The following is a 26,146-nucleotide window of genomic DNA, read 5'->3' as shown; positions in this document are numbered from 1 at the left end:
CTGAGTGAAAGCAGTTTCCAAAGGCAAGGATATGAATATGACTGCCAGGCATCTCTGTAGAGGTTATGCGGAGTATGCAGATGTGCAGACTTTGCCAGCTTTCTAGGCAGCCCCCGTGAAGCAATTGGAAGGAAGGACTAGAGAACATCTTATGCCATCTGTCTTTGCAAGCTGAATTTGCTGCTTTCTTCTCTTCAGCAGTCTTGATCTGTTTGTTTGAGGGCAGTGTGATGTGTTGAATCTATTCCCTGATGCTGAATTGACATAAGGAAAAGTGTTTTTCTTACTAGCAGAAAGGCCATTGTGGTCTGTGCCTGGCTGCATAATAGGGTATGCTGTAGCCAGCTAGTCTGTGGGTAGTTTTGTCCTCACTCTTCCTACCAGCTTGCTATGGAAGCTTCTCGGGAAGACAGTTAAATATTGCTGAAAGTTCTGCACATTCTGCCAGCAACTGTATCTGGAAGACCTTGTGGATGAATAGGCAGGTTGGAGAGAGTCAGATGTTGGCTTTGTACTTGCTGAGAATGTTAATGGTCTTTGGAGTTGTTGGAATCTCTGCTCCCTTCCTTCTTGGTGCAGTAGACTTCTAGAAATGCCCCTCTCAGATTGGTCTTAAACTCTCCTGCTTTGCATTGCAGCTGCTGGGTTTGGCGCTTTTATTTTTTCCATAGTATGTAATGCCCTCTCAGAAAGTGAAGACAGAAGAACCTGCCAGGCAGACTATGTCTGAAGTTGGATTGTATCATCTGCTCAGTTCACACTTACCTTCAGGAAAAATGAAGGTGAAAGCATTTGCTCTGATAGACATAAACAAGTCCTAGAGGAGAGAGCAGGGCTCTCAATACCAAGAACATGTTTAGAGTCTTACCTTCCTGGAGTAATTATTTTCTGGCAGTCACAGTGTGGAAAATCCATTCAGTGGCTCATCATTCACTTTCTCTTGCTGCTGGTCTGTGCATTTATTCTGTTCCTCTCTGTGTCAGCCTCATGCCAATCTCCAGCTTGACTTGAGATGGTGACTGTTACTCAGAGAGGGAACTATACTGTGAAACTTTTTTTTTTTTAGTTTGTCTGGGTTTAAAATGGTGACAGTTTTTCCTACTCAAGTCAAAAGTTACGTTTGCCAAGATTTAAGACATCTGCAGCCACATGAGTGCAACTGAGTCATCCTGCCTACCTAACACAAAGATATCTGCAGCCTGTTGGCTTTTGTGTTAGCATAGCATGTGTCAGGGGAGAGAGGGGCAAACCTGCTGCTTGTTCGTCTCTCCTGGCTATAGAAAGAATGGGGATCTTTCCATAATGACAGGTCAGAACAAATCTGCAGACCTCTAAGGTCTTGGTATTACCAGCAGCCAATGATTCCTTTCGTGTGGCAAGACTCTCGGTGCTGGAAACAGTGGTGTCACTGCTGCTACGCCAGTGGTAGTGAACTGTTTTTCAGGAAAGCCCCCCGAGAACTTTTCCCCAAGACTGCTGACGTTGCTTCCATAAAACTGAGGCATAACATGGAATGGACATTAAGGAATTTCAAGTCTATGGAGTTGAACTTTGCATTGGAGAGCATGCTGCTAGTGGGAGGTAGTAGGCAGGAAAAGGGTGGGAAATTCTGGAAAAGGCTGATAGAATGGGAGACATGAGACAGTCTTAAAGAATCAGCATTTGGAGTGGCGATGGGGCAGTGAGGAGGAGGTAGGGCAGTGAGAGCTGTATAAGGAACCATTGTTGGGGAGAACTACAAGGGTGAACAAGAGAGAAACCGAGTCTGGCATGTAGGCTGCATACCTGTGGGAGACCTGGATTATAGTCTGAGGCTTAATAAGGGCTCCTTTTGGAGCTGTAGGCAATAAATTTCCCCGTTCTGGCCTCTATAAAAGAGGGACACTGAGGTATGAAAAACATTATTCTACATTAAAGCAAACCATGGTAACTAGCTAAAGAATCAGGTGGTGCTGGACCTTCAGATGTTCTGCTCCCAGCTACCAGTTCTGGTTCCCCTTATCTGGGTGGGCAAATGGCCACTTTCCCATTGGAAACTACCATTACCTGTTTTATGGACATTCAAACAGCTGTAATTCTCAGAGATATTTCACTGAGCAACTGTGATATATGAAGCGCCTACAACTTTTCTCAGCCCTCACATATGCAAATTTGACACATTGTCTTGATTCTTAGAATGTTTTGCCTGACTCTGGTGCCAAGTGTCAGCTGCCAACTCTTACTTTCTGCCCAGCTTGGGAGCAGGGGCCCTTCTCTGTCTTGGAAATCACATGGATCACAGAGCTGCTGTAAAGCTGGTTTACTGGCAGCATTAGGTACCAGAGCAGCATCTGTCTTCACAAGGCTGCTGTCCTCTTGGCTGTGTGAGAAGTAGAAGTGCACAAATTAGTGAATAATGTTTATGCCCAGCTTTGAAGTGATGAAGCAGAAGTACTGTGCTGATCTGCTGTACTCCTCTATCCTTGCACTGCAGCTTGTGGTGTCACCCAGTGAGCGGGGTGCTCCAGAGATGGAGATAGGATGAAGCTGATTTCGGGTGTGTTAGCTGTCCTGCCATAGCCGAGTGTTGCAAAGAGACAGCTTTCAAAGCTGGAGGGCGCCTCCTTGCTGTGAGATCTCCAGTTGTTCTCCCACATCCTTGGCTGCTGGCCCTGCTGGAATTTCCAGCCTTGCTGAGTAACTCTTGATAAGGACTGGGTAGATTCTTCTGCCTAATTAGCATGTCACTCAACTTACTAGCCTCTCCTATAACTTTCTGACACAAGATTTTGAAGTGGGAAGCATTGTCACAGGCAATATTTAGGATCACTTGTATAAGAGTCTTCACCTGTTGCCTGTGCCATACAGCTGTGGAGTGAGCTTTGCCTAATTATAGAATGTTTTGGGTTAGAAGGGCTCTTAAAGATCATCTAGTTCTAACCTCCATGCCATGTGCAGTGACACCTTCCCCTAGACCTAGTCACTCAGAGCCCAGTCCAGCCTGGCCTTACATACTTCCATCTACACCTTTGGGCAACCTGTTCCTGTGCCTCACCACCCTCACAGTAAATTGTCATGTTGTCAGAGATGGTGAGTAAAGGAAGTGTGATGCACTCTGCAGCTGCCAATCTTGTGGCTCCTCATAGTGCTGTGTACTACAACAGGTATCCAGTGTTCAGTGGAAGACTGGGCTAGGTGCAGGATTGCTGAGTACTTAAGGGGAGCTAGGAGACTTCAGGATTAGGAGAGCTCATGGCTTTGTTCTCTTTGTCAGAGCTGTGCCTGCTAGACTGCACTTCTGTATCCTGTGGTAAGAAGGCAGCAAGTGTTGTTAGTTTCTGCTGTTAGCTGAGGCTTAGAGAGGAAAAGTAGAAAGGGGGAACTTGACATATATCTGTTTTGTCAGGATTTCAGGCATGTGTGCCAGATTTTTTAAACTCATGGCTTCTTTTGGAGCCTATAAATGGGTGAACTGCAGTGGTGAAATCTGTCCTCTTCCTTTCACCCATCAGAATCACTGAAGCCTTGAAGAGAAACCAACTGCAAATGTAAATGACTTTCTGAGAAGAAAGTTATGTTGACTGTTACAGACCTCACCCACCTGGGGAAGGTTTCTCAGTATCAACCAAGGTGAGACTGTAGCCGTTGCAGTACTGCTGGTCCAGTGCACATGTGTGTGTTCTTGCCTGCTGAACAAAGCTGTTGGGTTTTCTGATCTTTTGAGAAGGAATTTAACCAATGAGAATTGCACGTAAGATGGAGCAGAGTGTCTGAATAGCGCTTGACCAGTATCATCCCATCAGTTTCATTCTCATCTTGGGTGATACTGAGAAGCCTTGTAACAGTTAATATAAGTTGTAACAGTTAATATAAGTTCTCTTCAGAAATACAATTACTTTCATGTGTTTTTTTCAGGCCTCAGTGATATCTTTTAAAATGCAAAACTTCTCCCATGCAGGCACACTCCAGGTACCTGAGGGTAGTGTTGTCTGTGCTTCACCAATCAGCTCTGCTCGTACTTGCCTTCTGGCATTTCTTGGCTTGGAGAGAATGTTATTTACTGTCAGCGGGGAGAATGCTGACAGGCTCTTCTCTGGGACGAGAACGCACAGGTCAATGACACTGTTGTTAATTGAATCTCAGGTCCTTGTTCAAGGTCTGATGCTGAGGCAGATGCTTTTCTAGTGTTCTGACTTGGCCAAGGCAGAGGAGAAAACTGCAATGCTAAAGATGGATCTGGCTGTGAGAGAGGGTTGAGATCCTGTGAAGGAATTGCAAGACCTTTCAGTACCAGAAATGTGCACAATCCTTCCTCTAGCTGGTTGGGTAAGAACCATCCTGAAACTGCAGGGTTCTTCCTCCTGTATGCTGAGGTCTGGATGTTGGTGTGCATTTCTTTCAGTAACATGTCTAGCCAGTCTGACTCACTGTCCTGAAGCTCTGCAGCCTTGTTCTGGACTGATGGCTCCAAAGATTTCTCTCTCTGCATTTCTACCGTTTCACAACCCAGCAGGAGAGTAGCAGGCTCTGAATGTGCTGCATTTTTATCCCCTTCTCAGGTCTGAATGTAGGTTGTTTCTACGCCTTGTCCACTCTGCTGAACCGCATGGTGATCCATCACTACCCAGTAAGTGCATCCAACCCTCATGGCCCTCTCTGATGCTTGCTGTTGTCTAGCACTGGTTGCCAAAGGAGAGCCTGTGAGAAAGGCAATGTCACAGCAGTCCTGGCTGGCTCTAGCACAAGTTGGCTGCTCCTTTTTTCCTTTACACCACCCCATGTGAAAGCTGGTGAGCTCTAGAAAAGATGGCTCCTTTGTACCTTAAATGAAAGCATTTACTTCTGAGAAAATCTTCTAGCAATTTCCTCTCCTTGTTTCTGACTGTAGCTTCTACTGGGACATCTGTTCCAGGAGGCTGTCCATGCTCATGCTCTGGTGGCAGAAACGGGGTGGGGTGCCTCAGTAACTGTACAGCTTACTGCTGGTGCTGCATGCCACAGAGCTTCTTTCTGTGCTGCCTTATAATGAGTCCCAATATTTCCTAGTCAATCTGGCCAAAATTCTAACAGCAAGCTTCATAGCGTTTATGCTAACTCCTCTGAGAACATCTGCTCCCACTGGCCAGTGTGCACCTTTTTGTCAGGGCTGGCTCAGACACAATTGCCAGACCACTTTTTTTTTCATGGACTAGAAAGCACTGGCTGATGTGGGCCCAAAAGTATTCCTGCAAAGGCTAGTTCTGGTTAGTGTGCTACCAGCAGTAAACATATATGAAGACTAACTTTGGTGTTTCTTTCTCTCTGGGTTTTCTGCACTTTGCTTTTTGTTGGATATGAGTTAGCTCCTGCATTTGTGTGAGTGTGTATGTGTCTCACTGCAGGGGGAGGAGGTGAATGCTGGCAGGATTGGACTCACCATTATACTGTCGGGGATGGTTGGGGCTCTGATCTCCGGCATCTGGTTGGACAAAACCAAAACCTACAAGTAAGTCCCTTGTTTGCCTCTGTGCCCTGGTGACTGTGCTCTTCCTCCATACTGTGCAAGGAGCTACCCTGTGCAGTTGCAAGTTGTCAGTCTAGAGACTGAATCATAGGGAGGATTTGTGGGGGAAAGAATAGGGTTCTTCAAAACCCGATTAAGTCTAAAGTGAAGTTTGGAGCTGTGCATTAGCTGACACTGGGCCCATACAAGATCTGGTGTCGGTGGTCCCTAGGGAGGCTTACAGAGGAGATGGCCCAGTAACTGCTTTGTCAGGGATGAGCGTGCTTGGCACAAGCAGAATCAAGACTGTACCAAACCATTTCTCAGCCCTTACAAACCAGCCTCTGTGAATTTTTGTCCAGCTTAATGAAAGGCACATTGAATTCAGTGCCCAGAAGCATTGTGTTGATGCCGTGTTGCTGTATTTAGGGCAGGCACAAGGGTTATTTGGGTTACAGATGATTCTGTGTTTGTTGCTCAGTGAGTTGGGAAGGCAGATCTGGCCAGCATACCTTGCCATCTGCAAAGGGACTTAAGAGTCTTTGCTTGTCCTACAGTTCCTGGTCCTCAGGAATTGGGATCTCACTGAAACACCTCTGTAGGATATCCCAGGGGATACAGAGAGACTCTTGTGTCTTATATTGGGGTTCAACCAGCTTTTTGGTTTCTCTGCTGACCTTGAGAACTGTACTATAACCTGCTGTCTGAGCAGGTTAGGTGAGAGCAGGCTTTACTGGTGATAATGCTGATAATGACTTGAAAGCAATTTCAGAGTTTTATTCCTTGCAGCAGCTTTTAATCTGGTGAAGTCCTACTGCCATTATCCTACCTCATATCTTGGGCCAGAATGTACATTCTCACTGTAGACAGCTTAGATTAATCTGGCTAGCTGTGAGCTTGCAACTTCTGGAGTGTCCTCTAGCCCTAGCTCCCTATAAAGTACAGGGATCAAAAATAGAAAACTGGCTTCTCTAATAGGAAAGAATGGTAGGTGAGGACTCCTGGGACTGTCAGGTCATTTGCTGCTGTGTCTATATGGTTGTGTGGTACTGAGTAGTTCTCGGTAGGAGAACTGGGAAATAGAAACACAACTGTTATAACTGCACTGCTAACAATGCAATGTGATTTGTGTCCCTTTCCAGCCCAGGGCTAGTGGTAAGGTAGCCTCAGCTGGCACTGCTAGACCGGATGATCTTCCTGGTTCTCCATAAGTGGGGTTAGGTTGCAGCATGAAGGGGTTTGTGAGTCACCATGCAGAGCTGGGACTTGAAATTTGGTAGAATGGAAGAGAGAGAAAAAAACACAAATCCTGTATTTGTTCCATGTCCCCTCTTTCCTTGGAGGGATCACATAGGTAGGCAGAGCTGGCTAACAGTGCAAAAAAATAGTACTATGTCATCCATGGAGTTTATCCTACAGACCCCAGGGACTATTGGAAGATAGTTTTAGCCTTAGGTGAGGAAAAACCCTGCTAAGAATTTGTTCTCCATTTCAGCCTACAAAATGGATTTCTGTGAAAGTAGCACATTTTTTTTCCCCGAGTGCTACATAGTCTTTATTTAGCCCCATTTAAAAGTCTATTTAAAAAAAACTGCCAAGATGCCAGATGTTCTAGGTGGGTACCCTCCCCCTTCTCTCTGTTGCTGAGATAGTGTCAAGAATAAAATGGTAAGCACATGAAAATCAGGAAGGAAAGATATCAAGTCCTTTTTTTAGTCAGCTTGCAGAAAGAGGGAAGCAAATGAATGGGATCCAGCTGTGATTGAGGGGAGCAGGGGAAGGTTAATAACAGAAGGAATTGCAGAGCTCTACATGCATGTTTGATCTTTACTGTACCATCAGCAGTTCCTTGAAAGGGTGAGGCTGTGCTAAGTCAGGCTTTCCCCATCTGTCCTGCTCAGGCACCAAATGGCCTTGCACTCTTGCTTTTATTTGGCAGGCAAGTCCCTGCAGCAGCCCCTGCGCTGTTCTTGTTTTTGGAATAGCAGGTGCAAATGAGGTCCATTCAAATAAATACATGAGTTATGTAGTGACGAGCGAGCAGTGCAAGAGCTGGGGTTGTTTTTGGTGGTATGACTTGTTGAGAACAGCTCATCTCTGAATCATAGAATCAGGAGAAGATTCTTAAAGTTTTGACATAAAGTTCCTGGCTCAGAGGACAGATGAGGCTAGAGGATGGGGCACTTGGGTCTCTTCCACTGAAATGTGAGTACTCTCTCAGCCTAGCCTTACCTGCAATATGGGCCTTCTTATTGTAGCCCATTTTACACAAGATTAGTCCTTGTGTAGTGAATATGTCTTCACCTTGTCCTGCCATATGTCTTGTATAAATAATTTATCAAGACTGTCCTTTCTTCTGACCTTAATACAGGAAGAAAGTGGCATAAAACTGAATGCCAAAGGATAAGGGCGTATGAAAACCAAAGCAGTCTTCTCCAATCTGTCCCTTTCTCCAGCATCTGACACCTCTGTCTTCAGCAATGAAATCTTCTGGGAGCATAGGAAAAAGGCCTTTGTTCAGGCTTGTGTGCTGTCCTCATGGCAGAGGCTATCATCCCTGTCTGTACAGGAGAGCATGCTGGAGCTGCACACAACATCTCTGTGAGCAGCTAAAATTGTTGTATGTGGCTGTTCCCCTCATCCCACCTCCTGCTCCCAGCTTGTTCATTTGTTGCCTCAGATGTTGCTTGACTCTAGTGTTTTTGCAGCTGCAATCCCCTCTGAGTCTTGTCCTGTCACTTTTGCTTTCCTCATCCAAGTGACCTTGTGAGACAAGGCTGGGTGGGCCATACCCATTCCTTACTCTGAGGCTTCTTCCGGAGCTGACTGAACAGCAGGAGATGTGTTCTGCATTTCAGCCCTGTTCCCTGCTGGTGCTGGGAAGCCCTGTCTGGCTTTTTTCCCCAAGGTCTCTTTTTTTTTCTCATAGTCCCTTGTGTGAGCTCTTTAATCTGCCTCTTAGAAATGTGACTGTGAGGGCAGATGAATGTCAGGGCTGGTTAGGTACATCTAAGTGACCAGCATGTCAGGTCCTTCACAGATCTCTCTCTGCCTTTGCCACAGAGACTTGGCAGTGGTGCCTTTGTAGCAATGCTTCCACATAGGTGCAGTGGGCTTCCTTCCTACACCCCAGAGCATGGGGCTGGGTTAACCTCAGTTTTTCTAAGGTAATGTGGCAGGATGCCTAATTTCCAGCCTGTACTTACTGCACTAATCAGGCTGTTAAGTAGATGGTTTCTGTTCTCTGTTCCAGACAATAAAAATTGTCAGTCCCTGTAGAGCTGTCATAGGAGTAGGTTGCTAAAAACACCAGAATGTAGTCCTGATGTGCTCTGTGAATCTGCTTCTCCTCCTTTTTGCTTTTATTGCTCCCATGAGATTTATGGCTATGATAAGAGGCTTATTAAGCTAAAACTGGGCATTTTTCCATGCCCGGGTGCCCCTAGCGACACAGAGCATTCTTGTCCTCTGGTGAGCAGGGTGTCAAAGGCCACTTCCTGAGAACACCCTGCCTCTGTGTCTTTACCCAGGGGTTTTTGTTTCCCTATGCACCAATGTCTACCAGTATTTCAGCTAGACACAAAATTTTGAAGAAGGTTTTTCTTCTTCTTTGTGACTGCTGGGCGCTAAATCTCCTTTCCTTGTCATCAGTGGTGTGCTCGGGGGAGCAGAGTTTTGCTGAAGTCCAGTTTAGAAGTCTGCTTGTGTGCTTAAGGCTGTTTCCTGCAGCAAGATTTGCTTTTACTGCTGTCTGTTCAGATCCTGTGAGGGGCTGTGGTGAGCAGGCAGCAGTTCATGGCTTCAGGGCACTTCCTGGTCTGTGATTCCCACAACACTCAAGCCTGTGGTCTTATTCTTTCACAAAGGTCTGTTGATTAATTTTGTCCTTCTGCAGCCTAATGATTCAGGGAGGTCAGTGAGAAGAACTTGCTAGATGAGATACCCGTGGCAGGATCAGTTTTCTCCATTTTGTCCTCTACATAGTTCTGCAGTTTTAGTGAAGAACACCTTCAAGGGTTTGCCTGCAGCTGTGAGTCTGCCTGCTCTAGTTCTCATTGGGGCACAGCGTATTCTGGGAACTCCTCTCTTGCAGCTTGACAAATGACATAGCATCAGTGTGAAACAAGGTCTTGACCACATCTGGTCACTATCTCATTCTTCACCTTTGTCAGGAGATGAGGGGTGAAGTGCAACTCTTGCAACTGAATAAAATACAAACCACTTGCAATACTTGAACCATAAGCCTAGAAAACTGAATGAGATCTTGTGTGACTATCCTGAGACCTCTGCACTGAGTCCAAAACTGGCTGTGGTGAGAAAAAAGTTACAAAACTCTCCATGGGCTGAGTGTTCCTGCTGGCAGTGACTCAACTTGCAAGGGCTGCAGCCACCTCTTTGAGGTCTGCACAGTATTTTAGCGCTGACTGCTATGTAGTTTGGAGACTGCTGTTTATGGAAGGAGCACCCAGTTCAAAATTGGTTAATGTAGCCCAAGTACAGAACTGTAATTCTAGCTTTGAGCTCCTCTCCTAATCATCTCTTTCCTCTGTGGCTGCTTGTCAAGGCATGGGAGGCATAAGAACTATGGGACATACCTGAGGAACCTGTATTGAGCAGAAAAAGGTAATGCATCTCTTTCTAGGACTGCTCTCTGTTCAGTCAGTCTTTCAGCTGTTCTCCTTCTGCAGCCTCCAGGCTCTGTGCCAGCCATGTAGCAGCTCTCTGCAATGAATTACAACAGAAGTAAGCAGTCCCTTTATGCTGCCTTCACATACCAACTTTACCCTCAGTGAAAATTCTGAAAAGAACGTACTCTAGAAATGATACAGCATTGGAGGTTAAGGGATTTAACTACTCCTTTGATACACAACAAAATTACTCACCATAGCATGTTTTTTAGCCTTTCAATATATTAAATGAGCCTGGTGAACCTTGTAAGTATGCCTCAATAGCTGAAGCCTGAAATTAGCTTCTTAGCTGTATATTTGGATAAGAACTGACATATGGACATGAGCCCCACAGACTCTGGTCATTGCAGCAATAAGGAAGGACAGAACCTTAGCAACAGTCTGGATTTATCTGTAGTAATTCAGTGTACTGGAAACACTTTCTTACACATTGTAATACTGTCTACTTAGGTTTGATTTTTGACAGGGATCATTTGCATTAAAAAGGAAAAGTGAAAATAGTTTGAGGTTTAGTTTCTTCAGTAGAATTCTAGGAACTGATATCAAACACATTCTTTAATGGATTAAGACTTAAATTTGGGAGAAAGTACACAAGAAGCTTGTAGTAATACATGTAACTTCTTCCTAATAGACAATGATCAAAAGGTTTTATCAGCTCTGGTAACTGTTCTGCTTTCAAAATCCTGGTAGAGTTTCAGTCAGGTAAAGTATTTACCTTTTCCTCCTTTCCCTCCTCAAAACTATGTACTGTGAAGACCTACTGCTGCCTTTTGTACTAGAAAGAGCCTTGTTTTTTTTTATATGTGGGAAGGGTTTTCTTGGTGTGTAGTCAAGGATGACAATTGCTAAATGTTGCGGTAAAATCTGGCCTGGGCTGCTGCCTGTGTCTCACAGTACTGAGTCCGCTGATGATCCCTGCGTGGTCTGGCTGCAGGTTTGGCTGTTCCCAGGATCTGACTGGCATACTTCCTGAACATGGGGTGTCTTTGTCTCCTCTGCACAGAGACAAGAGTTTGTGGCTCAGCTGCTGTTGGCTGTGGAACTAACACTGTCCCTGCTAAATGCTCACATGGCTTGAGCATGAGGCTGTGAGGGCAATCTGGCTTGCATGTCACTTCTCCAAATACAGCAGGTAGTTTAAACAACAGAAAGGAGCAGAAATGAAAGCTGTGTTGGACAGCACTGAAAAATATAGACTCATAAGACTCCAGCACTGTTGACACCTCTTTCCTTTACATTCCTGCTTGAGAGTGCTTGATCTCCTTGGCTTCTGCTTGTAAGTAAGCATCTTCAACTCACAATAGTACAGAGGATGCCCAAGGAAGATTAATGATCTCTTTAATTGGCTCTTGTTCTCCCATAGTGGTATGTACTATATATGACTAGGCACCTGTCAACCTGTGGTAGGATCTTTCTTCTGCTGTGCTGCTCTGTGTGCAGGCCCTTCTGTACTCTCTGTCAGTCCAGCTCCTCTGTCTGGCTATGAGTGTCAAGAGACTGTGCGACTTTTAAGTGTTTTTTTTAACCCATGTGCTACAGGCTATACTAAGACCTGTGGGCAAAAAGGAGGACTGGATTAAATAAAACCCTGATTGCTTTTTCTTGCAGGCAAACAACACTAGTTGTCTATATCATGTCTCTGGTCGGAATGATAATCTATACCTTCACTCTGAGCCTGGGCCACCTCTGGGTGGTCTTTGTGACTGCTGGGTTGCTGGGGTAAGTTCATGTGCAGGCTGCTTTCCTCAGCATGTGAACTGCTAGGGGATGAGCAGGGAAGCAGAACTCCTGCTGTGGGAGGGACTGGGGAGAGCCATAGTGTCTGGATGACTCCTGCATGGTTTAAGGACAAAATTATCTGCCCTCCTATCTCTCACTTTTATGTGTTTCATTAGAGTCAGGGACATTGTTGTTACCTTGCTCAGCTGCAGCCACCTTAATTGTTCCAGGCAATCAAGTGGAAGCTTTTAGAAAGCAAGTGGTACCCACAGCCCTATAGATGACCAGTGGACAAGAGTGAAAAGTGTGTGGGCTGATATGACGGTTTGGCTGTGCTGAGGGTGATGCCCTCTAGAGTTATGGTCTATACCTCTTCAGTCTTCCTTCTGGTAGTTGCTGAGTCTTCCTTTCTGTGTACTTCATTACAGGTTTTTCATGACAGGATACCTTCCCCTGGGCTTCGAGTTTGCTGCAGAGTTGACATACCCAGAATCAGAAGGAACATCATCAGGGCTCCTTAATGTCTCAGCCCAGGTAAGTCTGCTGTTTACCCTTTGCTTGTCTCTTTTTAGACAAAGAGATTAAATTGTAGTTCCAAGCCTTGAGTCCTATTTCTTGTCCATTACTGGTATGATGTACTGCAGATCTAAGCATCTTGGGACCTGGCTTTTTGCATGATGTTCCTCATGGCATTTCTGTAGTGGCACTCATTCTGTTTCTGCTTAAGAAAATACTTCGGAGTGCCAGTCATTCTTGCCTTTTCCAACATAGCTCTTGATAGTCCTGGCTCATCTCCAGTGAGAGATGAGATTCCAGCTGTCTGGGTCATTTGTCATTCCATTACCTGCAAGGAGATGCCTCTGGTTGTGTTTATAACCAAACTTTAGCCTCTCTAGGCCAACTGATTGACTGGTCTGTATGCTCTGATACTTTGGTAAAGATTGGAAAGAGTTTGGGCTGCTTTGTAATAACAGTACAGCTTGACATTACCTTTGTTTGTTTGTAGATTTTTGGTATTGCCTTCACCATTGGCCAAGGGCAAATCATGGATCGCTTTGGGACAAGGGCAGGAAACCTCCTGCTTTGTTCTGTCCTGTTCCTGGGGACTGTTATGACAGGTAATTAAAATTTTCAGTGTTCCTCTGCTCTGACTTTGCCTTGGGCTTGGCATATTAATTGAAGGCTTTTGTGTGCAGTGCCTGCAGGAAAGGCAGAACCCACACAGCAGTCCCCTAGCAATGCTGTTCCTCTCTAAGCATCTGGTCTGCATTACAATGAAGAGCCAAGGCTTTTTGCTCTGGCTGGAGTCTCAAAGTTGCACCTGCAATAAAGAATTTATATCCTGCCTGTTTCAGAAGTGTTCTCAACCTTGTCCAGGAGAGTGGTTTTGCTTGCTCATTGTAATGTGTTTCTGTCTCTTCTGGGGCTTCTGCTGCTCCTTTGAGTCCTGGGTAAATTGACTTGGGCAATGCATGGTGACTTGACTGCCTTCACATCTGTCTTCCTCCCTCTGTTCCAGCATTCATTAAGGCTGATCTCCGAAGACAACAGGCCAATTTGGAAAATGAACAGACAGTGAGTAAACCCCCTTCAGTCCCTGCTGTACCCCTGCTATTAGCTCAGAACAACACCCAACCTCTCTCCTCTTTCTAGGAAGGGGGTGGCTTGTGGAGAAGCTCCTTGTTGGCATTTTCAAACTGGATGTAATCCCAGCTCTGCCAGCTGCTGGAGCCTCTGTTTGCTCAATGTTAATGTCATGCAGAATCTGCAGGCTCTGGTCCTCTGGGGTTCTGCAGGGCTTCACACATCTTCATGCTGGCTAGAGCCAGATGTAGGGCAGTACTTGCTCATTTCTCTCACTTGACAATTTGTTGAGGCCTTCAGTGCTTTGCTCCTTTGTAGAGCTGAGTAACTATTATTCTAGGCCCCTAGACTGGCAGGTTATTCCTCTTACTCCTTGACATCAGCAGCCAAGCAGGGCTCAATGTATGTGACTGAAGGAAGCTAAGGTGACAAAGCCCAAGGGCTTGAGCAACCTGGCTGCTCACACTTTGCTTAGTGCTGCTGACAACGCTGCTAGTTCATACTTGTACACCAGAGCTTGGGAGGTGATGTCCCTGTGGCATACTGTGCAATAGATGCAGCTGTTTGCACATGGGAGAAGGCCTCTGGTGAACTAATTGCAGTGGGTACTGTCAGAAGCTCTCTCTGCAGGGAAAGGGAGGGGACTGGTTGCTTGAGGCTATTTTCCGTATTGCTCTGGGCTCCTCTTCTAGGATGTTAGTGGAAATATCCACTCAACATTCAGGCAGCCATTGGCAACATGACTAGCAAAGTGTGAAAATCTCAGTTCTCTGCTGTCTTGAGTCAGCTCTATTCAGAAGACAGTGCTGCCCTCCTCCAGTGCTGGCAGCACTGTGAGTTAAATTCATAACACGTATGTGGAAGGCCCAGGAAAGGGCCTGAAGTCCTTTGGCAGTCAAAGTGATGCCTTTGAGTAGTAAGATCCTTTCCCTTTGTCAGACATTTTTCTCATCAGATGAATGGTACATTTTTGCCTAAGCCATTTTTAATAAAAATCTTTTTCAGTCTAAATATTATTGTAAGAGCTTGCTGCTGCATGGGGAAGAACATTGCGACCAGAGCGAAGATGGTGCAATGTCATTTTTATAGTCCTAAAAGTCTCCAGAACTGACTGTAGTAAGAACCAAAGGGATGTGTATGAGATAACAGGTCTCAGCCAAAAACTTCACTAGCAGCTCTTTCCCCCTGAGGAGACATGCTCTGAGGAAGTCATGTTGCACACCCCACCACAGCCCCAAATGTGTCTTCCACATGGCTGAGCTCACCTGAGTGTTCTCAAACTTAACAACCAACCACAGGTGCTCGACTGACTGAAGGTAGGCTGAATCTGGTGTTCTGCACTAAGATGGATGCCTCGGCCAGGGGATCAGCCAGCTGGGCTTGGCATTGTGTGCTGCCTTTGTGGAGAGCTCTGATGAAGTCAGGTACTGGAGCTTTTCTAAGTGGCACAGCTGCCTTACACACGCTTGGGTGATTTTACTGGTTTCTTCTGTTGCCTGTTTCTTATTTTCCTCCACTTTAATTTCTCTTCCTACTTGCCTCCATGTTTTCTGGGATGGTGACTTGTGACTATCATTACAGAGACTCCAAGGCAGCAATCAGATCACGGATTATGGGACTGTAGCTTCTAACCCTAACCCCATCAATTCCCACTCCTGCTCACTAGCTTAAACACACCAAGGTAGGACAACTATACTAATCTACTTCTCTGAACACTCACAGGGTAGCACAGGCACCAAGCCAATGGCATTTCTGGGGTGACTGCAAAGGCAGTAGAGTATCAAGAATTATTCTGGTCTTCTCAGGTACTCAGCTGAGAGGAAAGACAAGACAGCCTCCAAGAACAGAGTGGAGATCCCCCAAGACTCATGCCAGACAGAGATGTAGGGATTCAGTTAGGTGCAGCAAAGCAAAGCCTGGTGTTGGAGCAGATGGAGAACTGAACTGTCAGTCATTTGTTAGGGAGAGGAGGTGCAGGCATTTGGAGCCACTTCTCTGGCGTTATTTTTACCGCCTAGATTCTTGGCTGGAGGTGATACCAGAAACCCTTTAAAGAATCGGCTTTGATCAGAGCCAGAGTGCATGGCCAACTTCAAGGAGGAAATTTAGAAACATATAACAAGAACAGAGTCATTGGGTTGGTGCCTTGTGGTATAAGAATGCCTGAAAATTGTAAAGCTCTGTTCTTGTTCATCTGTGAATCTCAGTGGTACTTTGCATTTTCTCAGCTGTTGCTTGGGGTGGTATGCTTTACTTCTTGCTGTCCTCTGCTTCACACTCACAGACTGGTCTACTAAGTTATCCATGCTGCTCTTTGCTTTTCAAAGTGTGAATGACTGTGTATCATTTAGTGCCACAGCCAGCCGGACTAACAGGCAAAAGCAGAGAGAGTTGGTTGGGAAAACCAACCTTAAACTGCTAAGATTAGGGCATGTTCTACAGGGACCATGAAGCTGCTATGGTTTGATGGAAGAGGAATGAGGTATGAGGAAGAGTCCCATGGGCAGGGGAAGATAGATGGTAAATGGAGTTATATCCAGCTGGCATCAGGTCACCAGTGGCGTGCCCCAGGGCTCAGTATTGGGGACAGTCTTGTTTAATGTCTTTGTTGATGCCCTGCATGAGGGGATAGAGTTCACTCTTAGTTTGCAGATCAAACACCAAGTTGGGCAGGAGTATTGTTAGAGGGTTGGAAGGCTCTGCAGAGGGACCTGGATAGGCTGGATCGATGGGCTGAGGCCAATGGTACGAGGTTCAACAAGGTCAGGTGCCAGGTCCTGCACTTGTGTCTCAACAACCTCTGGCAGTGCTACAGGCTGGGGACAGAATGGCTGGAAAGCTGCCCAGCAGAAAAGGACCTGGGGGTGCTGGTCAACAGCCGGCATGTGAACATGAGCCGGCGTGTGCCTAGGTGACCAAGAAGGCCAGTGGTATCCTGGCTTGTGTCAGAAATAGTGTGGCCAGCAGGACCAGGGCAGGGACTGTTTCTCTGTACTTGGCACTAGTAAGGCCACACCTCAAGTCCTTTTTTAAATATGGACCCCTCAAAACAGGAAAGACATTGCTTGAGGTGCTGAAGCATATCCAGAGAAGGACAATGGAGCTGGTGAGGGGTCCGGAGCACAAGTCCTGTGAGGAGCACCTGAGAGAGCTGAGGTTGTTTGGCCTGGAGAAGAGGAGGCTCAAGGGAAGCCTTTTTGCTCTCTACAACTACCTGAAAGAAAGTCATAGTGAGATGGAGGTCAGTCCCCCCTGCCAGGTAACAAGCAACAGGACAAGAGGAAACAACCTCAAGTTGTATTGTGGGAGATTTAGATTGGGCATTAGGAAGTTTTCTTCGCTGAAAAGGTTGTCAAACATTGGAACAGGCTGCTTAGGGAAATGTTAGAGTCACCATCCCTGGAGGTATTTATAGGACATGTAGATGTAGATTTTAGGGACATAGTTTAGTGGTGGACTTGGCAGTTCTGGGTAAATGGTTAGACTCGATGGGTCTTTTTCAGCCTAAACAATTCTGTGGTTGTTGCAAGGAGAAGACTCAGAGTCAGCTGTGAGCTTCCAGAGCGTGCAGAGCTGTAGAGTTGTGCAGATCTCACTTTCCATTGAAGTACTGTACCATTGGCTGTGTAGAAGTTTGTCTTCTATTGGTGGCCTCATCTTGCTATGATTATAATTAGACAAATGTTGCAGTTAGTAGACTAAATTAGGTCAATGGCATTGTGTACACCTTGTCCCCTATTAATTAAGCTGTAGCGTGGTTCAACAATCCTTCCCACTCTTGTCTGCCTCAGTTCCCAGAGCTCTAGCTGGGTCAGCTTGCTGTATCTCAGGACACTTGGATCAAATGCCTGTTTTACATGATAATGAGGCTCTTTGTGTGCTGCCTTTGTTGTAAATGCATCTGAAGTCATTCTGATGTTGTGCCTTAAGATTTCATAGTAGTGTCAGTTGATCCAGCACACACATCATACTCACAAATACGCTGTATAGTACTTGTGCTTATTTGTTTGTGATTTTCAGCATCCACACAAACCTTTTTGTATTGTTTCTTTGCATTAAGAAAAAGCATCTTGCTAATCTTCCATAGTTTGTTTAGGACAAGCACCTACCCTCAGTAGCTTACTGGATTCTGTTGGAAGCTGCACCATGCGTAACCTCTAGTGAAATACTGCAAATAAAAAAATTCTGGAATTTTGTTCAGTAGGCACAGACAATGTGTACCCATTTTCTGCTTCCCAAACTTCCTTACTCCATATCTGTGTTTACTGTGTGGCAAGCAGCCTTTTCCTGTCCCAAAGCCATAGGCAGGCCATCTGTGTGCCCTTTTCCAGTACTGTAACTCAAAGCTGTGAGGGCAGCCTTCCTTTCCTGAAGTGGTGGAGGCCTGCAGACTGTCTGATCTAAATCTCTGCTCCTGTAGGCTCCACAGCAGATGACTGGTACTGAGACCCCAGAGGTGCTTGGGGAGCCTGTTTTGAGCTGCTTGAGTGCTTCTGTGATGCATTCTGGTGGAGTTTCCAAAGTCTAAATGCAGATTTCACCTTATTTCTACCTCTGGCACTACTTCATGCACCCCCCTATCCTTCCTACTTGTTGAAGTTCCCTCTTTTCACTTCTTGGCTTTTGCTTCCAGACATCTCTTTGAAGCTTTACTTATCTCACTCCTCTGCTTTTGGGATATTGGGATACTGCTGACTTCTGTAAAACCTTTTCACCTACAGATTGTGTAAGAGCCTACTCAAAATGAGACTGTTTCATATCTCTTGCTTCCATGCTGCCTGGATTTCTCTTGAACTGCATGGGGGATGTGAACTTCTTTCCTGTGCACCTCTGATTTCTGCCTCAGATGTCAGTCTTGCCCTACAGTGAGTAAACTCAGAGCCCAGGCTGTAAAAAACTCCACATTCACCCTTATAAGTCTGTGTACTGTCTTCTGAATTGGTGACAGCTGGGCTGTCTCACTGCAAGCAGAATCAGAACTTGAGAGGTATCAGAAATCCACTAGGGGAAGAAGTCTCAAGTTAAATCCTGACACACCCCAGAAAGGCTCAGAAGCTGAGCTTGTCAAACTGCCCAGGAAAGCTGCACTGGAATTGTGACTGGCTGTTTCATGAAGGTATAGGGTAGTAATTGGGTAGCAGTCTCCGTTTTACCTGCTTTTCCTCTGGGAAAAGCTCCCTCCATCTAAAGGTTTACAGAAAATAGGCTAGTTCTTCTACAGGATTTATGGTGATAAAAAACTTTTCTATGTTTTCCTCTTATTTCTTATGTCTCTATAAGATATGAATAGTGAACTTCAAAGAAGGCACTGCTCTGTGGAATTATCTCAGCCTAAATCCAAGTTGGGGAAAGGGAAGAAGCAGGACAGAGGGTGCAGCAATTCAATGGGCAGTAAGAGTGGGGATGAAAAGACTTGAAGATGAGCAAGATAAGCAATGTGTCTGGGAGTTGAGGAGGCCTCAGCCATGCTGGAGTAAGAGCACAGGGGAACTAGGGATTGTGCTGAGCCTCCTGAGGATGTAAAGAAAGCAAATTCTTTCTGGTGTTTGCACTGACACTGTGCTGCCTCATGGCATGGAGGAGTTCCCAGCACCTTCTCTTGCCCAGGGAGCTGGCCCAGCAACTTCATGCTTTGAGGCTGATCTTGTGTCACAGTGAAAAGCCGGTGAGCTGGCTGTGGGTCTGCTACCTCTGGTGGTATCAGCCCCACCGTGAATTAGAAATGGTGTGGGGACTACAGCACGTAGCTTAAACGGTTGGATGTTGCACTGCCCTGCTGCCCCAGTGCCCCTTGCTTGGGCAGTCAAAGTGGCTAGAGAAGGAGGAGGGAATCAGCAGCACTCTCTGAGGATGGCAATTCTTCTTTGGGGATTTCTGCATTTGCAGGGAGCTACAAACTAGTCAGGGTCTGACCAGCCAGGATCCTAACCATATTATTTTTCTCTGATTTGCAGAAAGTGTTGCCAGAAGCCTACACTAATCCCATAGTCCTTGAGGAATCACGGCTGTGAAATTAAGGGGTGGCAAAGCTGGGAGATACAGCCCCCCTCATTCCCATCTTTTCTATGTGCATCATCCTCTTGTGACATGCACCCCATGGGAGGGGGCAGCCTCAGGACAGGAACCCTATGAACTGCTTGTGGAGAGTATGAAATAGCAAAACAAGAGGGGAGTTGCCTTCTTCAGTTTTATCTTTGCATCTTGCTGTTTTGGTGTTTGGGAGGAAAAGTTGGGAAAATCTGCTGTGTCCCCTCCAGTCCCACCATGTGTGCTTGGAAAAAGCACATGTGCTGAGAGAAAAGCAACAGTACCAGGCTAACCCTGAGCATGATGGTGGTACCTTGCATGTGGCTGTGACATGAAAGGCAGAAGCTGGACCACACCTACTGTGAGCAGCCCTGGAAGAGCTGGCTCTAGGGAAAAGGATTGCTCTGTCTTGGTTCCCATTATGCTCTGTGTTGCACAGGTAGTAGCAGAGATCTCAGTACATTACCAGCAAGTGCAAAGCAATGCATCAGCTGCTGCCAGCTCTTTTATTATTTGGCTTTCCCAGATGAAGCACTCTAAATCTGGATAAACTTCTGCTCAGAATTCACTGAGGTTGTCCTGATATTACTACATAGTAGGAGTAATTAAGAGATACTTCTTACTCGAGGCAAGGACTAGTTCTGCAGCCTAAATCTAGCTCATCACTACATTAGCAATAAAAGTGAGTCAAACTACACTTTCCCTGGGTTGAGAACTCTGTCTTCCTCCTTAACAATAAAGTGCCTTTTGCATGTTTCAACACTACAGAAAAACTTTTGTGAAGTGTTATATTGAGAAAACCAGCCAAGGCTGTGTTGCTCTTCACAGCTACAGAGAGGGGTATGATGGGAATCCAGCTTTGCTCCAGTGGAAGTTTCCTACTTCATAATAGAGAACAGGAGAAGGTACCCACTTACTAGCATTTGTGTTGTATAGACACTGCCCATCTGTATGCTGTTTATCTTCTAAACACAACTGTAGATCCTTTTATCACTTCTCCATCCTTCCCAGCATCCCACCTCTGCTGGAGACACCAAGTGTCCTTATATGCCTTAAATCAAGCAGCTACTGATGTATTATTTGAGGCAGGAACAAAATCTGTACTGAGGTGGAATGATTAAAAATACTCCTCTCTGACAAACTGTTTTTGACAAAACATTTTTTTTGAACTTTTTTTGGATACACTACATTTTGATACTGCCTGAGCTCAGTAAGTGCTTAGACAACACTCTTAGGCACATTGTATGATTCTTAGGGGTCCTGTGCAGGGCCAGGTGTTGGACTGTGATCCTGATAAATTTCTTCCCATTCAGCATATTCTATGATTGAAGTCCTTTCTTTGAGAGCCTGGGATTGAGGAATGGGGGGTTTAGAATGATTTTCAATAGAAATTTCAATGTAAACTATACACATTTGAAGTGTAAAATGAAATCTGACACATTAATATTAAATGGTTGAAAACAGTCTACATGTGGCTCATTTAATAGCCTGAAAGCTGCAGAATGGAAAAATCTTTCTGCCCAGCGCTACTGCTATGTTCTTTTCCTCCCTTTGTTCCCTCTTTCTTCTGCATGTGAATTGTCTTCCCAGTTAGGAGTTCCTGCTGGCTTTTTTCCACATTCTGTGTGCTGCCCACTGCTTTGGGCATTATTTTCTCTAGGTCTAAGGAACCTGTTTGTGTTTTCTCCATCTTCTATAGTTATAACTTATGACACAGGAAGCTCAGTCCTTGTTAACAGATTCATAGTTTGAGTTTGCTGTCATCAGCATGGTACAGAAGAGAGAACATCAACAACCCTCTCCATGTGTGTTATGTGAGCAGTCAGATTGGAACTTTGTGGCAAGCAGTCAGGGAAAGGTAGGTTTGCTGTAAAGAGAGATGAGGTATTCTGCAACATACAGTGGAAGCTGCTGTTGGCTCTGACCTTCTACCTGCTGCTGTGTAGCAGAAAGACAAACATAGCCCACTGCAGTTTTTTGTCATTTATTAGAAATGGCCCCTGGGGAACACACACATGCAAGTTACACAGCAGTGCCAGGGGTAGCACCCATTCTCTCTTTCTGGTCCCAAGTGTTCAGCAAATCCTGGATAGTTCTGCACCTTGTCTCCACAAGTACACCGGGAGAGGAGTCCTTACTGCTCCTTCATGCCAGAGACTTTGCCTGCTACCCAGGGACTCAGTCACCAACCGCCTCCCATACGCTTTGACAAAAACTCCTCTGGAACTTGGTCTTTGACATCAGTCAGTTGAAATGTTGACTGGACAAGACAAAAACAACTTGGTAATGACAGTGATTGACAGAGTCCAACATTGACCCACCATCGGGACTGGTGTCCTGAAGACGTTCAGCTGAGCTCTCGTGGAAGTCTGGCAGTGAAGGTAGAAGATGACACCGACCTACAAAAAGCCCTCAACTTCAGTTTTTCTTCTTGTTTTTTGAAAGCGCTTCTACCTCCAGGTACTGCAGCCCAATCAACATCCCCATAATAGAGAAACCTGTGATAGAGATACAGGATGAGCTGTGTAGAAAAGGCTGGACAAGAGATGAGGCATCCTCTCCTGCTATCCCCTCAGCCCATAGCTGCATGGGGAGTTTTTCTGGAATGTCATATCTCCAAGGAGTATGCAGGGGGAGGATGCAGAGCTCTACTTACTTGCGACCATGAGGGGTGCCATAACTCCAATCGTCAAGGCTGCAGTGTGGTATATGAAGACCTCAGAGAGGAAGTGAGCAAGGGCCAAAAAGAAGGTAAAGAGCGTGATGTGATAGAGCCTGTTGAAGAGCAGGAAAAAAGCAAGTTACCATATCATACTATGTCCTTGAATATGCCTGAGTGGAAAAAAAGGCAAACCTGAATACTGCCCCATCTGTTCTCACTGGCAGCACATAGGGGACTTTGTCCCTTGCCTAGTGAGGTGCAAAATCTGCCTGGGCAACAGCTGAGAAGAGAATGGGGCAACATGTTCAATGGTGCATTGAAAGTCACAGGCATTATCTGGTCTGAAGGAAGGTGAAGAGGGGAGAGCATGAATTGGGCACCAGTGAAATGAGGCGTATGTCCACACAAAAAGAAGGTGAGAACTGGATGAGCAGAGATCTAGGGTGACAGGACTTCGCTGAATTCAGGCTGCATCACCCAATGTCTTCCCACCTGTGCTCTGCTACCCTCTATGGGCCTCAGCTGCTGTACAGGGAGGAGGTTCAAGAGATGCAAGATAAAATTCCTCAAAGAAACAACTGATTCTTGGTAACTGGCATTGCCACCACCCTCTAAAAACATACCGTTTAGTCCCTGCACCTCCCTACCTCAGATAAGCCTAGGCAATCCAAGCACATACTGCCAGGTGAACAGTGACTTCTGCTGCAGGGCTGAGGGAAGCAGTGACAAAAGTGTGTTAGGAACCTCCAATAAAGGCTTTGTGTAGCACAGACTTCAAGTCAGCTTGCTTGGAAACCCCTCTCAGAACCATTTCTGTTAGCACAGGGAGAGATGGTGTGTCTCCCACTCAGCAGCATCAGGCTGCCCCTCAGGCCTTGTCAGTCCCAGGTAAGGGTGTAAGAAAAAAAACGGGCAATAAAACAGTCCCAGTCTTTTGCTGAGCTGTCACAGTAAAAGAAATATTGAGCATCAGTCACACCACAGCTTTAGCAATTGCTTAATTAACAGAGCAGCAATGCCATTCAGAAAATGCTTTCGAAGTTGGAGCTCAGAAAATGGTGACAGTAAGAGGTTCTCAGATCTACCAGTTTGACTGGGCTAAGAACAGAAATCAAACGCTGTTAAATCAAATTAACAGCCCTCTGTGGCCTGTCCCCACAGAGGAAGAAGGGGGCAGCAGCTATCACATAAATCCCATAGTGCTATTTGAGCTTCTTCAGGGGAATGCTGTCAACACTATAGAAAGTTCAGGAAGAGCTTTTGATTCCCCACCTCCTCTGTGCCGCCCCCTAAGCTCAGGCTGTGTCTAGCAAGCAAACCAGTAGATTTCTCGGGTGCTGCTTTACATACGTCCTGTTACGGATGTCGATTGCGCAGAGGCAGCGGATCACTGATGACAACAGGGTCCAGACGCCGAAGGTCCGAGCCTGGAGCCCATTCACTGCGTAAAGAAGGAGGGAGCACATGGAGACCACGCACGGCCCTGCCTCTCACCCCCAGTGCCGCCGCGGAGGCGCACGCCGGGGCAGTAGGCAGCTCCTGGGCCCCAGAGGTGGGACCCTGAGGAGAGCCCAAGGCCCACGGCTGGAAGGCGACCTCCAGGCGCCAGGGCGGCCGGCGCGGCCCTTACCGAGGCCGGGGCTGGCGGTGTACAGCTTCTCTGAGAGAAAGCCGTGATCGCGGAAGCTCTGCAGGGTATTCCCGGCGGCGATGACCGACACCATCACCAGCCAGCTGCGCAGCACGTTCAGGAACCGGCTCATCCTCCCGCCCGGCTCGAACCGCGCCCGCCAGGCCCAGGACGAGTCCCTGCTCGTTACCGGCGGCGCTCCCGCGGCGGCACCGGAGCCACCGCCCAGCGCTCCGATTGGCCACTGCGCGCCGCTCCACGCGCGCGCCACGTGACGTATGTCCGCTTCCCGCCAATCGGATCCCTCGTCGCGCGGGAGGCGGGCCCGCCTCCGTCCCCGCCCACCTCGCGGGAGTAGTTGAGAGCGCCGGCAGGGGGCAGAGTCGGATGCGCCTGCGCAGTGAGGCGGCGGGGCCGCCTGCGCGCCGGGGCGGGGCCGCCTCCAGTCGGTTGTTGTAGTAACGGGGAAGCGGCGGGAGGGGCCGGGACTGCCTGGTGCGCCTGGCCCGGCGCGGCCCGGCTGTGCGGGGGCAGGTACGGCTAGCACGGGAACCCGCTGCCTTAGGCGTTCCCCGCTGCTCTTGCTTCTTCTGGGGCTGCCGGAGGTCGCCGTGCTTGGCCTGGCGCGGGGTAGGCCAGGCCGTAGCCGCCTCTCCGGTCTGGAGGGCCTCTCCTGCGCCGATGGAGGCGTTACGGTGTCCGGCTGTCCCCGGGCGGCGGGGCGGACTTGGCGGGCGTTTCCCGTTGGGGCCGGGCCGGCCTGGCGTGGGTCTGCGGCCCGAGGCGGGGCAGGGCGGGGCAGGGACGCGCGTTACCGGTAAGCGCCCGAGGGGCTCTCGCGGGCAGGTGCGGAATAATCTGCTGGAAGGTGTTGCTTCTTTCTGCGCTCTCATGGCTCGGAGGTGATGTTTGACAGATCACAGATGTTTAAAAGACTTGTTGATAGTCCTGTGGGAAATACTTACTGGCAGGAGGTGATAGTTATCTAATACCTCTAGCTGTCCTGCTCAGCTATTTATTCCTACTTTTAATCCTTGTTGCAGGTAACTGCTCTTGCAGCTAGGACTGGGCTGTATGAAAACTCCCAGAGGAAATGCCAGCTGGGATGGCTAAAGATCTGGAGGAAACTGGCTCATCCTCAGAGGAGGAAGAGGATGCTATAGATGGACTGGAGTAAGTAGAAAAAAACCCTCTGAACTGTTTCTATGTCCCTGTGCTTTCTGGTGGATCTGTAGTAGTTTGAAAAGACAGATGCATTCCTTACCCTCTTACCCTCCTACCTATGATGTGGAAGATGGTTTGTTTGGGCCTCAGGGCTATGGGTGGGCTACCTGCATCTGCAGTCTAAAAGACCACGCATTCATCAGGGTTAGATGTGCAGCTTTTCTTTGGCTGCTCTGAAATCTATAGTTTCATGGATTTCTTTCTGTCATCTTCCTAAAATAGGAACGTTTTCATTATATGAGTAGTTTTTTGGGTTTTTTTTTCATGTTTGGGTTTTTTTTTGTCTGTGGTTTTTTTTTAGCTTTTATTGCTGCAGAGATTAGGTTGATATACAATGTTTTATGTCCTTTTATAAAACTGTCTTTTGATAACTCAACTACTAGACTTGATATTTCTTACTAGTAACAAGTCATAATGCTTGTTCCATCTTTGTTTAGTAACTTCTTTTAGCTGTGCTTGTGAAGGAATTTGCTCCCTTATTCTTTCCCGTAGCAGAATCACTTTTGTTTCACCTGAACGTACTTCACTGTCTCCTGTTAGGGTTTCTTTGGGTGCACACTATCACTGAATGCCCAGTTGCAGACTACAGGGACTTAAGACATTTAGAGGAATGCTGCTTCATAGCAAGTGGTTGGCTTGGATTTGCTAGATCCTCATGGATGGAAAGGTCCAGAGCCGACTTCACCTAGAATGTAACTGTAACAGTATGTCTTCATCAAGTGACCAGGGGTCATGCTAGGAATGAATGACTATCACCTGGAGGATTGAGCCTTGCTGTAAATCCTCAGGACAGGCTTAGTATAAACTCCTGTCCTGTTACCTCAGCTCATTTTCCACTTACATAAGACTCTGGCTTGTAGTGTAAATTCTGGAAGCTTCTTGGGTCCCTTCCAGTCTAAATAGCTAAATAGCTCTTTAAAAATAATTATTTTTTAGAGGTAGCAGAAGCAGGTGGGAATGCTGTGAAGTTAATTTGTCTGGCTGATAACAATAGTAACTTCATTAAGAGGACCAAGGCTACCCCTAAGAGCCTTTGTCCTAGGATCAGAAAGTTTCCCTTTTATCTCTATTCTTTGTTCTAAGTGTTGGAGGTGTTTTATCTTGTGTAGCTTCTCCAAACCTTTGGCAGACAATGATCTCTTATATTCTAT

At 46.6% G+C, this 26,146-nt stretch overlaps 3 protein-coding genes across 11 annotated transcripts in view; 2 read left to right on the top strand and 1 right to left on the bottom strand.

Annotated features, from left to right (window-relative positions):
- Window positions 1-20,942, top strand: part of FLVCR2 (FLVCR heme transporter 2) — a 34,013-nt gene extending 13,071 nt beyond the window's left edge. Inside the window, exons 4-12 of one of the 6 annotated variants that reach the window (XR_004418294.1) lie at window positions 4,539-4,606; window positions 5,361-5,464; window positions 11,758-11,868; window positions 12,297-12,402; window positions 12,875-12,986; window positions 13,388-13,443; window positions 15,034-15,133; window positions 18,174-18,317; window positions 19,407-20,942. Coding sequence is in view for 4 of the 6 variants with exons in the window: in XM_033063396.1 (XP_032919287.1) it covers window positions 4,539-4,606; window positions 5,361-5,464; window positions 11,758-11,868; window positions 12,297-12,402; window positions 12,875-12,986; window positions 13,388-13,443; window positions 15,034-15,123 (647 nt within the window). In the remaining 2 variants the exon portion in view is untranslated. Of the gene's footprint in view, window positions 1-4,538; window positions 4,607-5,360; window positions 5,465-11,757; window positions 11,869-12,296; window positions 12,403-12,874; window positions 12,987-13,387; window positions 13,444-14,750; window positions 15,134-18,173; window positions 18,318-19,406 lie in introns of those variants that run through there. The other 5 variants (XM_033063396.1, XR_004418295.1, XM_033063397.1 and 2 more) reach the window with 5 other exon arrangements.
- Window positions 20,943-21,447: 505 nt separating this feature from the next.
- Window positions 21,448-24,008, bottom strand: ERG28 (ergosterol biosynthesis 28 homolog). Its single transcript, XM_033063881.1, has 4 exons — window positions 23,772-24,008; window positions 23,492-23,582; window positions 22,136-22,254; window positions 21,448-21,977 (listed from the first exon to the last, which is right to left on the bottom strand). Exons 1-4 carry the CDS (start codon window positions 23,902-23,904, stop codon window positions 21,898-21,900), a joined length of 423 nt encoding a protein of 140 aa, XP_032919772.1. The 5' UTR covers window positions 23,905-24,008; the 3' UTR covers window positions 21,448-21,897.
- A 214-nt stretch (window positions 24,009-24,222) lies between these two features.
- Window positions 24,223-26,146, top strand: part of TTLL5 (tubulin tyrosine ligase like 5) — a 127,179-nt gene continuing 125,255 nt past the window's right edge. For all 4 annotated transcript variants that reach the window (XR_004418170.1, XR_004418168.1, XM_033061921.1 and 1 more), the window contains exons 1-2: window positions 24,223-24,305; window positions 24,815-24,944. Coding sequence is in view for 2 of the 4 variants with exons in the window: in XM_033061921.1 (XP_032917812.1) it covers window positions 24,865-24,944 (80 nt within the window). In the remaining 2 variants the exon portion in view is untranslated. The remainder of the gene's footprint in view (window positions 24,306-24,814; window positions 24,945-26,146) is intronic.

Source organism: Catharus ustulatus, chromosome 6, assembly GCF_009819885.2.
Source record: "Catharus ustulatus isolate bCatUst1 chromosome 6, bCatUst1.pri.v2, whole genome shotgun sequence".
NCBI classification, from domain to species: Eukaryota; Metazoa; Chordata; class Aves; order Passeriformes; family Turdidae; genus Catharus; species Catharus ustulatus.
The sequence above is the reverse complement of the archived record's forward strand: the minus strand, read 5'-3'. Positions and strand labels throughout refer to the sequence as shown.